At 39.9% G+C, this 15,810-nt stretch overlaps 2 protein-coding genes across 8 annotated transcripts in view; one reads left to right on the forward strand and one right to left on the reverse strand.

Moving 5' to 3' along the window:
* Positions 1-7,695, forward strand: part of MTMR2 (myotubularin related protein 2) — a 121,749-nt gene extending 114,054 nt beyond the window's left edge. For 5 of the 6 annotated variants that reach the window (XM_032426443.1, XM_032426447.1, XM_032426445.1 and 2 more), the window contains 3 exons: positions 2,103-2,216; positions 4,326-4,502; positions 5,192-7,694. In XM_032426443.1, the coding sequence (XP_032282334.1) occupies positions 2,103-2,216; positions 4,326-4,502; positions 5,192-5,353 (453 nt within the window). In that variant the 3' untranslated portion in view covers positions 5,354-7,694. Of the gene's footprint in view, positions 1-2,102; positions 2,217-4,325; positions 4,503-5,191 lie in introns of all 6 variants that reach the window. The other variant, XM_032426442.1, reaches the window with a different exon arrangement.
* Positions 7,696-13,759: 6,064 nt separating this feature from the next.
* Positions 13,760-15,810, reverse strand: part of CEP57 (centrosomal protein 57) — a 40,659-nt gene continuing 38,608 nt past the window's right edge. For both annotated transcript variants that reach the window (XM_032426236.1, XM_032426237.1), the window contains exon 11: positions 13,760-14,145. In XM_032426236.1, coding sequence (XP_032282127.1) covers positions 13,912-14,145 — 234 coding nt within the window. In that variant the 3' untranslated portion in view covers positions 13,760-13,911. The remainder of the gene's footprint in view (positions 14,146-15,810) is intronic.

A 15,810-nucleotide genomic window follows, 5' to 3' on the forward strand; every position in this document is an offset into this window, starting at 1 on the left:
TAGGTTTGAATTTTTCCTTTGGGATTGCTCTTGAGTTAGTGTAGCAGCTCTACAGATCCTTGCCAATCCTTTTTTGGGTGTTTGACCAAAAACAAGAAGGCCCACTATTGACCATTACCATATTTGATTTTAAAATAACATTTGACTCTTGGCAAAAAGTAAATATGCCCTATGAAAAGGCTCTAAAAGCTGTTTGAAACCACGGCACCATTGACAGCTGAGTGTACTTCCCCAGGGCGATTACCTTGAAGGGGCAACATGTGTGAATATGTTAGTTCTGGTTTGTTAGTAATAAAATCACATTTGCCAATTGTTTGCATAGAAGAGTACACTCTAAGTATCTTCCTCGGTAATTGTGTTCACTTATCGCATGCTACAGATCTAAAAGCAGCTTCACTCGAATTTTGAGCTTAAGTTACTGCATAGAAAATCAGTTTACTCTTACGTTTCTCTGATAGAACTGAAAATACATCATATAGTGATGAGTATTTTAGATATCTAGTTCTGTTTTTCTGTATGATATTCTGGAACATAGAACATGGTAGACATGCTTATTGGCAATCACCAGTTTTATAAATAGTTGATCTTTGGTGCAGAGACTTAAGTAAGCACATTTGTCAAAATGACACCAGTTATGTGGTGATTAGCCAGATTCTACCTGTCCCTGCACCCTCGGCCACAGCCCCTCACTCCTGGGTCAGGAAGCATTTGGAGAAGGGCCCTTCAGATTGTAAACCCATTAGGAGTAGGAAATACTCCTCCTGTGCTCCCAGCGGTTCCAGCTCTGCTACCCCCATTATGTGGTGGGGACCTGCCGCTGTTGCAGCTCTCGTCTTCTCATGACTGAGCATGTGCTTTGTCCAAAAAGATGAGGAACTGATGACAGGCTTAGCTCCTTTGGATGGCTGTTTAATGAGTCAGCGCATTCACAGTTGGCTAATAAGGCTGTTCAGGGTGTCTAGCAATACAGGGGATGGGATTTATTTTGTAAATGAATGAATGGGATTTGACCAAGTTTCTTACAGGTAATTGGCTTTTTGTTGGTATGTGCTCCGGTCACCTGGTTCAGCTTTGCAGCCACAGAAATTATCATTCAAGGCAGGCTAGTTAGCCTTCATTGTTCGAGAAATTTGCCGTATTAGCCTGCTTCTAAATTTAGGAAATGTCGAGGCAAAGGTGGTTTCATCCCTATCCCTTGTGCATGCGCTTCAGGCTGTTTTCTTGCACTACTAGGTAGGGATCATTCTAAGAAAAACTTGGAACCAATGCTTAGTCCCCATATCTGCAGTCCAAATATTCACAGAATTTCTTTTTCACAGTCCTAGAATTGGTACAATTTTCAAGGAGACTACTTGAAAATTTTGAAGTATTAGATGGATAAGGGTGGATTATACGAACTCTTTCCCTCCTGGCGTCTGTCATCCATCCTTGATAAGTCCCCTCGCCTCCCCCCCACCGCCACCAAGTTGGTTGTTTATGTAATATTAAGATATCTAGTCAAGCTCTTGTCCTAGGTTAAAGAGAAAGTGCATTTTCTTTCTGTTAGAAAGAGGCTGCCACAGTACCGGATTACAGGGTACTCAGGTTTGACTAGGCTGGCCTCTAAGTGATCTGCACATCTGCCTTGGATCTTTATTTTTGTGCATTGCTGACATTTTCTGGAGACAGTGATATTTTTTGTGTAATTCCTAAAACCAAAACTATGTTGCTGAAAATTTAAAGAAAATCTTATTACGTTGTTTATGGTCATTTTTGGCAAAGAAAGGCTAAGGGTTGCCAGATTTGCCAAAGTCAAAATTCATCCCTCTCCACGTTTAGGATTAACAGATACAGGAGATAAAGGAACACACCAGGGTCACACCATTCAAACTCTTGCTGCACAAGAAAAGGATTTCTCTTGGGGAGAAGTCTCAGAAAAGTGGTAGAGTGATTTTTGAACAGAAAATGAAACAGATAAGGCCATAATGGCTTAGAAATACATAGTTTTGAATATTGTTTAGCCTAATTTTAAGAAGTATTACAAAGAATCTGCCCATATATGGGGATGAATATGCTTGAAAAAATGTCCTAATAATTTTATGTTTGTGGTATTCAAATTGCAGTTTCCTACAGCTTTTGAATTCAATGAATATTTTCTCATTACCATTTTGGACCATCTATATAGCTGTTTATTTGGAACATTCCTCTGTAACAGTGAACATCAGAGAGGAAAAGAGGTAAAATATGAGCCCTGACCCTCCCCGCTCTACTCCCAATATGTGTGATGTTCCCTAGGAGGGTGCATTCTCTGATAGATTTCAACTTAATAGTCCTCTTGGATGATTTCTTTGGTCATGTTTTATTCTCACGTACTGTAATATGATGACTTCTCTCCATATATCTGAGCCTGATTTGTTTTTAAGTACCTCTGGGGCGAGGCTGAAGGTACCAGGTGCGTTTACAGGTGAATAGTAGTGTCTGCTAGAGAGCTGAAGTCTGTGTAATCTTAGGAGCTCCAGTCCTTGCAGGATGGAAATCCTTCAAAGCAGGTGCAGAAAAATCTAATTAGCAAAAAATATACATACGAATGAAGAGATCCCCAAATACATTGTGCATACATATGAGCCATTTTAATTTTTTTTTAATTATAAAAGAATACTGTAAAACATCCAAACACTGAAGAGATACTATGTAGAAAGTTACCATTTCCCTGCTTCACCAGAGACATCACTGGTAAGTGGTTGGTATTACTTAGAAGAAACCCTGTAAGGATGACGTTTCAAGTTTTACTTCTGACCTCAAAATACATTATCTATCCTATGTATGAAATTCCAAATCCTCTTGATTTGGTGTCGCCCTCTGCATCAATTTTCATTCTAAAAATGTGGTTACAGCCTAGTTTTATTCATGCTGGGAGTGCTTGCTCTGGAGCCAGGCTGCCTGGGCTGAAATCTTAGATCTGTCCCTTCTGGTGTAACCTTGGGCAAGTTCATTTCTGCTTTGGTAAATTGGGAAAAATAGTGCTTACTATTGTGTGGCTAAATAAAACAAGCTACAGAACACTGCAGTAATTACCATGTAGCAGACTGTAAGTTCCTTGAAGGCAGGTATTAAAATTTTTTTTTTAAGATTTTATTTATTTATTTGAGAGAGCGAGCACAGGAGAGGTGGGGAGCAGCAGAGGAAGAGGGTGAAGCAGGCTCCCTGCCGAGCAGGGAGCCCGACCACATGGGACTTGATCCCAGGATCCCGAGATCATGACCTGAGCCGAAGGCAGACGCTTAACCGACTGAGCCACCCAGGTGCCCCAGGAAATTTTGAATCCACCGTATCTTCAGTGGCCAGCCTGCAGTCAGTATTCCCATGCAGAGGAGGCATTTAAGAACTTACCGAATGTTGGGGCGCCTGGGTGGCTCAGTTGATTAAAGTGTCTGTCTTCGGCTCGGGTCGTGATCCTGGAGTCCTGGGATTGAGCCCTGCATTGGGCTCCCCGCTCAGGGGGAAGCCTGCTTCTCCCTCTGCCCTTCACGCTGGTCATGCTCTCACTCTCAAATAAATAAATAAAATCTTTAAAAAAAAAAAAAAAAAAAACTTACCGAATGTTAGATAAGTAAAAATACCTAAGTTCCAAAGATACTTTTTTCTCATCTTTTGAGAGGCTTGAATAGGATTTAACTATATCTTGATTTTAAGAAAAGAATCTTTTTTGCTGAGCTGTAATTTGCAGTCCGTAAAATTAAAAGTGTATAATTTGGTAGTTTTCAGTTTATATAGAGTCGTACAACTATTGCCACTATTAACTTCGGAACATTGAGAGGTAACCGTGTCCCTGTTTGTGCAGTTTGTCCCTAGTCTCCTCTCCTGGTCCCTTGGCCATCACTACTCTCTGGATTTGCCCCTTCTGGATACATCCTGTAAATGGAATCATTCACGATGGGGCCTTTGTGTCTGGCTTCTGTCACTTAGCGTGTCTCCAAGGTGCAATCTGTAGTATGCATCAGTGCTTTATTCCCTTTCATGGTGAAGTGTTGTTCCATTATATAAATATACCAATTTTATCCATTTTATCAGTTGATGGACTTCTGGGTTGTTTCTTCCTTTTGCTCTTATGAGGATGCTGATTTGAACATCTGTGTACAGGTTTTTGTGTGCATGTGTTTCTGTTCTCTTGGTATATAGACCTGAGTGGAATTCTGGTGTGGGAACTTGTTTAACTTTTTAATGAACTGCAGTGTTTTCTAGTATTCTCTGGTTTGATGAAAGTGGGGCTATTACTGAAGTGTCCATGTCCTCTCCCTCTAAAGAGATTTTAATAATCAAAAATACCTATGTTACCTTCTTTACAGAATCTTCCTAAAAGGACTGTGTCACTGTGGTCTTACATAAATAGCCAGCTGGAAGACTTCACTAATCCTCTCTATGGGAGCTACTCCAATCACGTCCTTTATCCAGTAGCCAGCATGCGCCACCTAGAGCTCTGGGTGGGCTATTACGTCAGGTGGAATCCCCGGATGAAACCACAGGTATGCGTGCTCTCCAGTAGACAGTGGGAGTTTTCATAGGTTAGGTCCGTCACCTTTAAAGCAACAAAAAAATTAGATCTATTTAAAACTTTCTTTTTTTCCTCTTAATAGTTATAATTGTATAGTAGAGAAAGCACTGCATGGGGGTCAGCAATATACTTGATTCTTGCCCTGCTTTTGCTTGTATGGTCTTGGGTGAATCACTGTCTTTTTGTCCCTCCTCAGGAAAATGAGTGTGGTGGATTGGATGACTTCTGCAGGTCATTTTAATAGGTTTGAGGAAATAGCTTTAAGAAAATTAAAAGCCTGACAGATTCTGGTCCATTTTGAACCATGTTATGGAATATATACTACTTAAAACTGCTTAAAAGACTAAAAATCTGCAACCAAGTGATAGGAAATCTTTTGAGTTTTGGCTTTTAGATTGTCTTGTTACTTAGTTGTTTGTTGTATTTAAGTACCAGCCGCAGAAAATACTTGGGGGCACTGGGAAAGCCACTCAAAGAGCAGTGTTGTCAAGAGAGTCCAGTTAATTCTCACCGATGTGCTGGAAAGGTCGGCCTGGTCCCCAGAGCAGAGAAAATGCACGTTGCAGCACTTAGGGAAAGGACCACGTACCAGAACGATTTGACTTTGGGTTTGTTTAGGATTGCCTCGTTGAATGACATTATGGTGTTTTGCTCTTGTAGGAGCCCATTCACAACAGATATAAAGAACTTCTTGCTAAACGAGCAGAGCTTCAGAAAAAAGTAGAGGAACTCCAGAGAGAGATTTCCAACCGATCAACCTCATCCTCCGAGAGAGCCAGTTCTCCTGCACAGTGTGTCACTCCTGTCCAAACTGTTGTATGAAGGGACTGTTCAAGGGGGACCGGCATTGCCATGAACTCCGGATTACAGTGGCAGCTCTAGGAGGATACAGTCTTCTGAAGTTAGGACGCACCCCCGGGAGAAGTGCAGTTGCTGTATTTATTTTAAATCCCTCCAGGATGGGTTTAGAACTGTGGCAGTGCGGGTGGTGTGTGTGAAATAACCCTGTATGTAATTACACGATTATGCCACTAATCTTCTAAGTCACCCAAAGAATATTAAGACGCTTCAATACCAGATCCACAGTGGGAACAAGTTTCTGATTTTAAAATCAAAATACAGACCACTTCAGAAACATACCTCTTGCTGGAAGAGAACTCGTGGCACAAAGGGAAGGAGCATCCCATTTATCTCAGCACACCGACCCTGCATTCCGTGGCATTATACAGATACTGAGCCTCGATGGCCCGAGAGCTCAGAGATCAGTAGACACTCCCTTCCCCCGTCGTGGGTTTTTCTTTTCTGTAGTAATTTACTTTGAGCACCTCTCTGCACCCACTCTCTTCATATCTGGTGTGGCAAAGTCTTGAGGCTGTGATGGCGTAGTAGTAGTTGGAACTTTCTGCTGTCGTGCCTGGCGTATGTACTGAAGATGCAGTAGCTAGCTGTTCCGGACAGACGCCTCGGGGATGGGCTTGGGGGCGGGGGCGGGACTGAGGAGGAGGGAGTGCCAGCCGTCCAGGATGTCCAAGAATTCTACACCCTTCAGATTAGTTTCCGTTTGCCCAGTTACCAGAAACATAATGAAACGTATTTTACAAATTCATTATTACCTTACTTTATTGCATTTATGCAGTAATGTTTTGTGTGTGTGTCTGAACACAGAAGTTAACTGGTTAAGTTCTGAGGCAATATTTTAAAAGTTCACTAGGATTGACTTTTTTCCTGAAGGCTGTACAAATAGCTTATGGGTGAGAAATACGATGCTCAAATTTTACATAAAATATTTTACTACTTGGCAAATTCTGTAATTCCACTGAAAGATGAAGTCTACCAAAGAACTTACTGCACGTACAAATGTATTAGTCTCAATGCCAGTAAAGGAAATACCGCTTCAGTGTTCACCTGCCGGTAACAGTTCAGCACTGGTATAAACATTTGACTCCCTGATGTCTAAGAGCCATATGTTATGTACTGTAACAAAGGAGCTTCTTGTCCCTTGGGGCTTTAATTAAAAGGAAATTTCAACTGACTTTTAAAACGTTGTCCTTATCCTAAGTTGTTTGCCTGAAATGTCTTTTGCAAAAATGTTATTTGGAAAGTTTTTGAAGAAAGGGGTGGCTTAGCACCTGCTCCAAATTGAAATGTTCAATTTCAACCCGTTTTGCTTCTAATACCCAAATCAAACAGTACTCAAAAATGCAGTATTCTTTCACTTGTTAATTCACCATAGTCTGGACCTCAGCCCTGTTCTTGGGTCTTGTGGTGAGGAACTATAATTTCTCTTAGTACCTCCAGTATTAGCAAAATTTGTACCAAGATGATTTGGTCTTTGTATGATACTCATTTTAAGAAAAGTAGTGACGGTATTTAAGTGGCCGGCCTATCAACTGAAGCTAAGTTTTCTATTCCACATGTTTTACATATCCATTCTTTTCTGTCCATTCTACCATTTTCCTTAATTTAAGCCTTGATCATCTTGGTCTGATATCACATAAAAGAATATGGATAACTGAAGAGATCAAGAATTTCAAACTTCCAGCCTCAATACCCTCACATCCGCTTTAAATTCCATTCAAAGGCCAGAGCAATCTAAATGCAAATCTATCACTTAACCATTTTAAGACTTTCCACGGGTTTCCTTTTCACCTTCCACAGGAGTCTCCAAAGTGGAGTGCATTTAAGATAATCCCTTGGTGGTAAAGTCAGGATCATGACAGCGTGAGACATTCCTCTTTCCTCCCCTTCGATTTAACAACCCATTGGACATCCCTAACTGAATATAAGCGCCTGTGCACATCACACGGGGACATCCATCTGTGCACTTGACGTCAAAGGAAGCTATGGAGCCAAGGGACTCATGTGGCGGTGACCTCTCTAGCGGAGGTGGTAGAAAGAGAAGGGGGTAACTCAAAGTGCGCTGTAGCTGGAGGGTTCTATTGCTTTTCAGGAACACCTAGATTTCTGAGGAGAGACCTCCATGACTGGGTAGAGGGGAAGAAAAAAACCGCCAAAGAGAGCTGAAGGGACGTTTCCTGCCATATGCCCTGGGATTCCAGCAAGAGGTCCACCCACGGGCCTTTGGGAATCCCCCAGTCTAGGACTGCCCTACCAGACCCTGGGCACACCTAAAGCCCCAAGTGCTAAGCACACATCCTCCCCCCACCCTGCTTCTGGTCTTTAAAAAACAAAACCAAACCAAAGATTTTATTTGAGAGAGGAGATGGGCGTGCATGCATGGGGTGAGGGGCAGAGGGAGAGGGAGTCTCAGGCTGACTGCACTGTGCGCCCCCCATGGAGCAGAGGTGGGGCTGGATCTCAAGACCCTGAGATCATCACCTGAGCTGAGACCAGGAGACGCCCAACCCACTGAGACACACAGGCGCCCCCCAGCGTGTTTTTTTAACGCCATCTTCTTTAAGCACACGTCAAACTTTAGCAGGGAGTCACTTCCAGTAAGAAAACCCAAAAGCTAGTGCTATAGCACCACCTTCTGGAAAACAAAAGAAAGGCTTCTAACTGCCAACCTGATGAATTATTAAAATCAAAAGCCTTCGGTAAATAAGAAAGGTGTTTGCTACTTTAAATGTGGCAGCACAGGCGCATTTCATTGAACACTATGAAAAATCATGGTAACACAGGATCACAAAAAGGCAATGACAATTCTCCAGCAATGGTACCCAAAGACATGGAATACCACAATTTAACTGATAAAGAATTCAAAACAGGACAAAATTCAACAAGCTACAAGGAAATTCAGAAAGGCAATTCAATGAACTTAGGAATAAAATTAATGAACATTAAGAAGTACTTTCCCAAAGAGATTGAAATTCTAAAAAAGAACCAAAATGAAAATCTGAAGCTGACAAACTCATTGAAATGAAGAATGTATTAGAGAGCATTGGAAATGGAGATCAGATGGAAGAGAGAATAAGCAAGCTGGAAGATAAGGGTTTAGAAATGATTCAGGAGGAAGAGGAGAGAGAACTAAGATATTTAAAAGGTGGACACAACCTATAACAATTACCAGACTCCATTAGAAAAGCTAACATAAGATTAATGGTTATACCAGAAAGAGAAGAGGAGGCAGAGAGTTTATAGAAATAACGGTTGAAAACTTCCTAAACCGGGGGAAGGAACTGGATATACAAGAATACAAAGCTTAATAGACTTTCTCCAAGACACATTGTAATGAAACTGTCAAAAGTCAATGATAAAGCCAGGGGAAAAAACCTACAAGGGAACCTCCCCCGCCCCCACCCACCCAACCCCCATTAGGCTATCAGATTTCTCAGCACAAATTCTACAGGCTAGGAGAGAATGGAATGACCTATTCAAACAATCGAAAAGATAAAAATTGCCAGGCAAAACTACTCTTAAGTGGCAAAGTTATCCTTGATATGAAAGAGAAACAAAGGATTTCCCAAACCAATAAAATGTGAGAGTTCACCACCACTACTAACACTGCCTTACAAGAAACGTCAGAAGTAGATCTTCCAGCTGAAAAGATCTCAGTACACAACCTTCTTATTAAGGTGATCAACAGAAAACTATTTTAGAATAAAAAATAACTGCAGCATAAAGGTTAAAGAGCATTAAAAATGATAGCTATTAAAATCTGGTAACAATTCACAGCATAATGAGATCATTTGTGACATCTAATAAAGTATAAAAGGATGAAATTAGTAAATGAAGATAAACTTTTATCAGCATAAAATGACTCTCCCCCCCGCCCCCCAATGAGATGTTTTATTTAGTAAAACTTCTGGTAACCATAAAGCAAAAATTTAGAGCAAAGACCCAAAACAAAAAAAGGAGACTGAGCAAATCACCAAGGACAAACACCAGCTTACAAAGGTAGACAGAAACAGAAGGAAAAAGAAACAACGGAGAGATAAACAAGAAGGCAAAAGATAAAATGGCCATAGTAATTCCTCACATATCAATAATCACCCTCCATGTAAAATGGATTGAGTTTACCAAAAGGCACAGAGTGGCTGGATAGGTAAAAAAAACAAAAACAAAAACAAAACAAGGCCCATCTATATGCTCTCTACAGAATACTCATTTCAGCTCTAAAGACATACATAGGCTCAAGGTGAAAGGATGGAAAATGACATTCAAAACAAGTAGAAACCAAAACAAGACAGGCATTGCCTACTTACACAAAATAGACTTCAAGCTAAAAATCATAAAACTGGCAAAGGTCATATGATGATAAAGAGGTCCATATACCACGGAGGTTTAACAATTGTAAATATATATGCTAACAACTGAGCACCACAATACATTAAGCAAATACTAACAGATCTTAAGGGAGAAATAGACAATAACATAAGAGTAGGGGACTTCAATACCCCACTATCACCAATGGGAAGATCATCCAGACAGAAAGTCAACAAGGAAGATGTGCAGAAGACTGGCCTAGTGATCTAAGGCTCTGGGTTAAGAAAATCAACAAGGTGAACACTGGAATGGAATCATACTTTAGAGCAAATGAACTTATTAGACATACACAGAATTCATCAAACAACAGAATACACATTGTTCTTAAGTGCACATGAACATTCTCCAGAACAGATCATATGATAGGACACCGAAAAAATCTCAGCAAATTTAGATTGAAATCATACTATCTTTTCTGACCACCATGGTATGAAACTAGAAATCAATAAGGGAGAAATGAGAAAATCTATAAATATGTGGAACCTAAACAACATATTCCTCAAAAACACATAGGTCAAAGAAATCAAAAGGGAAAGAAGGTAAGTTTATAGTAATAAACACGGATGTTAAGAAATTAGATCTCGACCTAACTTTATATCTCAAGAAAGCAGAAAAAAACAGATTAAGCCTAAAGTTAGCAGAACAAGAAAATAATAAAGACCAGAACAGAAATAAATGAGACCAGAGAAACAAGAGAAATGGTCAACTGAACTAAGAGCTGGTTCTTTGAAAAGGTAAAATTGACAGACTTTTAGCTAGATTAAGAAAAAGAAAACTCAAAATTAGAGAGATTACGATACCACAGAATAAGAAACTAATATGAACAATTATGTGCCAAAAAATTACATAACACAATACCCATCAAAATATCAAAGGCGTTCTTCACAGAAATAGAACAATCCAAAATTTTTTGTGGAACCACAAATGACCCCAAATATCCAAAGCAATCTCAAGAAAAAAGACCAGCACCAGAGGTATCCTTGAACAACATGGCAGTCAGGGGTGCAGAGCCTTCATGCAGTTTAAAATCCTAGTATAACTTTTGACTCCCTTAATACTTAGCTACTAATAGCCTACTGTTGACCAGAAGCCTTACCAATAACAGAGTCAAAAAACATTTTGGGGGCGCCTGGGTGGCTCAGTCTGTTAAGCATCTGCCTTCAGCTCAGGTCATGATCCCGGAGTCCTGGGATCGAGCCCCGCGCTGGGCTCCCTGCTCATCGGGAAGCCTGCTTCTTCCTCTCCCTCTGCCTACCGCTTCCCCTGCTTGTGCTCTTTCTATAATAAATAAATAAAATCTTAAAAAAAACCCATATTTTGTATATATAGTGTATTCTTAAAGTAAGCTAGAAAAAAAAAGGTTAAGATCATAAGGAAAGTACATTTACAATACTGTAAAAAATTCATGTGTAAGTGGTCCTACACAGTTCAAACTCATGTTGTTCGAGAGTCAGTGTATACTAGTAAAGCCATAGTAATAAAAACAGTATGGTACTGGCACAAAAATAGAACAGGAGAGAGGCCAGAATCAAATCCTGGCATATGTGGTTAACTAATACTCGACAAGGGAGCCAAGAACACCTGATGGGGAGAGGACAGTCTCTTCAACAAGTGGTGCTGGGAAAACTGGAGAAATACATGCGGAGAACAATGGAATTGGACCCCTACCTCACACCACTCACAAAACTTAACTCAAAATCTACCAAAGACTTAAACAAGATGCTGTAAAATTCCTAGAGGAAACATAGGAGGAAGCTCCCTGATGTTTTTTTGGACATAATGCCAAAAGCACAAAAAAGAAAAGGAAAAATTAACCAATGGGACTACGTCCAATTCAGCAGCTTATGCAACCTTCATATTTGAGTTGACAGATGTTTTGTAACTTTGTATCTATGACTAGCGGTTGTGCAGGTGCACTTCTTCCTTTATGATCCGGGATACAAAATTGAGACCCGTGTGGTTATGTCAAAGCTCTTTAGCCCCCTGTAACTCGTTGGCTTACCCTTCTAGTCTCACGTGCATACCTCGACTCTTACGCACCGGTACCACTCAGCTGGTCACAGCTCTCCCACGTCAACTGCAGAATCTGGCCTCTTCCCTTTTTATTTTATCCTGTTGACCTGGAACTCTTCTCCCTTATGACTAATTCCAGTTCTCCAGAGTCTAGCATCACTTCCTCCTCCAGGATGTTAACCTCCTCTTCTGCATCCTCACAGCCCTGTGCTCATGCTGTCACCACTGCATTCACCACACAAGTGTTAGAATAATTCAGACGTCTACCACCTACCTTGGATCATACCCTTCTTACTTAGCCTGGTATTCATATCGGCATCTTCCACGTAGAAGATACTTGTATTTGAAATGCACTGCAATAGCACTCTTACAAGAGAGATGTAGAACAGCATACTCCTCCGCTGTAAAGTCTCAGATAAGGAGACTGAGGGAGTATTGGTATCTTCTTGTTTTCAACTCTCACCTGAAGGTATTAAAAGCTGGAGTTGAAGGTCTGACTCCTACCTGTGGGATGGGGTAGGTTTTTAACACCATTAAACTTCTGCTAATTAGGACTGAGAGCCACTACAATGAAAAATGAGTGTCACACAGTTTAATGACCTGAAATTCAAACAGCGATAACAAAAGTTTAATAGTTGAAATGGTGGTTGAGACACAAGAAAATATTTTCCATGTCACTAGAGCAGTGATTCCTTGGGTCTGTGGACTCACTGTTGTGAATTCAATGAAGATACAAAACTGCACATGCAAGCAAAAGTTTACATAAAATTTTAGAACATTCACAAACAGATCCAAATCGAAGGAACCTAAATCAAGAACTCTGTAAAAAAAATTAATTCAATTAAGAGGCCTAACAAGCTTAGTGCCCAGACAGGCACCACATTTCATGCTGATTATACCCAGATAAAATCCCAGAATGCCCATTTGGATCCCAGGGGAGGCATAAAAAGGAATCTCTTTAACATGTGGTTAATGTGTTCATTAGTACTCTTTAGAGTATCTTATCATATGCCATGAGACAGTTCAGTCTTGTTGGGTTTAGTTTCTGTGTAAGCATGAGATAGGCAAATTATGTAATACCATATATTATTGTTTCTCAAAATATGTTAATGTCCTATTTAGAAATGCATTTTTTGGAGAGATTATAACAAATAAAGCCTTTATTAACAGGCTGTTAAAGAAAATTTCAGTGTTTCCTTAAAAAAGCTGCTTTATTGACTTCAGTGGCAAATTTATAAAAAGTTCACGTCTTGATCTAAGCAGAATTATGATTCACATTATTAACATAATGACAGTTGCACGTGTACAGTTAATGCACTCATACTGTACACCGAGAACATGTCCAAGGGGCAAGTTTCAAGATTAAAAACCATAATGCCTCGAACTCAACAGCATGATTACGAACAGGTATTATTTAAAAACGACAAATGTGTATGCTTTACAACATTTCCTCTTCTCTCTTCATTCTAAAAGCTCATTTACTTCATTAATAATTTATACTTTAAAAAATGCTTTTATAATTTTTGCAGTGAATGGACTTAAAATGAATGTTTGGGTCTTTAAAAATTTTTTAATGACGGATAACATCAATACAAGTGTACTTAATACTGATCAATGTCTGAAATGTCAAAAAGAAAAACAAAACAATCCTCTTAAATATGTATAAATACTTTTAAATATAGAAAACCTCCATCAATAGTCGAGACAAAGTATATTTAATGGTTGTGCTGGAAAGGAGAAAGGGGCAATTTGTGCCAGGGGAAGATTTAAAGATTTTGTTAATTTTGATAATTTAAACCTAATTTTACTTAGATATGTAAGGAACTATTAAAAAATCACACCCACAAGTAAACAACTGGTAATTTGTTTACAAAGTGCAGTATTTCAGTACTGCAAATTCATCTCAAAGAAGCCGAGCATGTGGCTTCCTGGCCTTTAAAACTCCCCTGGTTTCCATGTAGATGGTTTAACATTCAGTCATGATGTGTAACACAAGAAGCCTGTGTAGTGAAGCTTGGGCCCCTTAACACCGGCTATTCATTAATTCCAACATAAGAGAGTATGAGACCTGGAGAGTAAATTGTCAAAATCTGATTGATGAGGTACAGATTATCTGAATAAAATTTATAACCTGGTACCAGTCAGTAATCCCAACATAAACTATTGCTTTGTAATGAACTCTGTATGGTTTGCATGTCCTTCAATAACTGAAGATTTTTCCTGCTTTTTTCACCAGGTCTCGGTTTGGCAACGTCCTTCTTGTTTGTGGTCCCTGTGATTCCAGAAGAACGACTGCTGCTGTTCCCTTCTTCATCAGGAGTCTTTCTGGTGGTTCGCAAGTCCCTCTTCGGCTTCTCTACCTTCTGTTTCTCCAGCTACAACAAATAACCAAGCCAGGGAAAAAGGAGTATTCAATGAAAACATTCTCTTCCGACAACTGGTATTTTTAACTCTCGTATGAACTAAAATGCAAATAATATATTCTGGGTTTATTGTTTTAAAGCCTTCCAAAAACCTATGGTACCAGTCATTGAACACTCAGTGTGTAAAAATACAATGTGACACACAGACAAATGAACGAGAGTAAACACATCGGTCCTGGTGCTGTTTCAGAAGGCAAGGCAGTGCTGCCGAAGTGCAGAACAGGGTGAGAAACGAGAGTTTGGGGAAGATGTCACAGAAAAGACAAAAAATCTGACATGGTAAGTGAAGGATAGGATGGATACTAAAGGTGAAGAACAGGAGAAGAGTGGGTCTAGAAACCAGTCTGAGGGGCAACGAAACATATTCTAGATGGATGAAGAGATGTAATGGTAATGTATTAATACAAAAGATTTTTAATTATTTTACTATTTTAGAATAATTTAAACCAGAGAATTTATTTTTAGAGAGCTTTACTTGTACTTTAAGCTGCTGCCAAGTTGGTGTTCCATTAGAGAGAATAAAGTTAAGTCTAATGTACAAGAAACAAATTAGACCATTACTCCTACAGCAATCATTCGCTTATATTTATTCCTCTTTTTTTAAACGTGAACTTTACAAAAAATATTAAAAGCTCAGGTTCTGGAGTCAAGAAGACCCACGTTTGCATGCCAGCTCTGCATTTACCAGGGGGCTAGTATGTCCTTGCACAGAAGTTACCTAATTTCACTTTAGCATATGCCTACCTCCCAAAAACTTAGCCCAGTTTCCCTATCTATAGAGTAAGATAATGCACCCAGTTCACAAGGGTTCAATGAAAATTAAATAAGAGGACATATTCAAAAGCACTTAGCATCGTGCCTATTACACAGCCACCAATCAGTAAATGTTAGTAAGCCTGTTCTGCTCCCAGTCCTTCTCCATTTCCATCAGTGGTACGGCCACACTCTCCGTCCAAATGATATTCAGCAGCAAGTCGCCCTGATCTTTCTACTTCTAAAACACACCTCCAATCTGTCGCTTCTCCCCCACTGCAGTCACTGATGACCTCTGACAGAGAAGAGCTTCACCCTGCCCAGCTGGTCTCCAGCCCACTCCCAGCAGTCACAGCAATCTCTTAAGCCACGAATCATTACGTTTCTCTCCAGACGAAAACCCTGGAGTGTGCCTTCCCACTGCACTTAGTAGATATTAAATGGCTGCAACATAAATATAACTGAAAATTTTTCTCACATATTTATATCTGACTTATTCCTTTGGAAATCAAGAATTTCCAAGGGCTTTCACAAGACCTAGGTAAATTTAGAACCATTTAAATTCATCACGGAAGTTAAGGTTTGTTCATATAAAGATAAGAATATTAAATATATTCAGTATTTGAAAGACGTATCTTCGATGATAAAATCTACTCTCACAGATTACAAGATGACGTCTTCCTTCCTAGCCCACTGAACACCAATTCTTTTTTTTTTTTTTTTTTAAAGATTTTATTTATTCGACAGAGAGAGACACAGCGAGAGAGGGAACACAAGTAGGGGGAGTGGGAGAGGGAGAAGCAGGCCTCCCGCGGAGCAGGGAGCCCGATGTGGGGCTTGATCCCAGGGTCCTGGGATCGAGCC

This window comes from Phoca vitulina, unplaced genomic scaffold, assembly GCF_004348235.1.
Source record: "Phoca vitulina isolate PV1807 unplaced genomic scaffold, GSC_HSeal_1.0 scaffold34, whole genome shotgun sequence".
NCBI classification, from domain to species: Eukaryota; Metazoa; Chordata; class Mammalia; order Carnivora; family Phocidae; genus Phoca; species Phoca vitulina.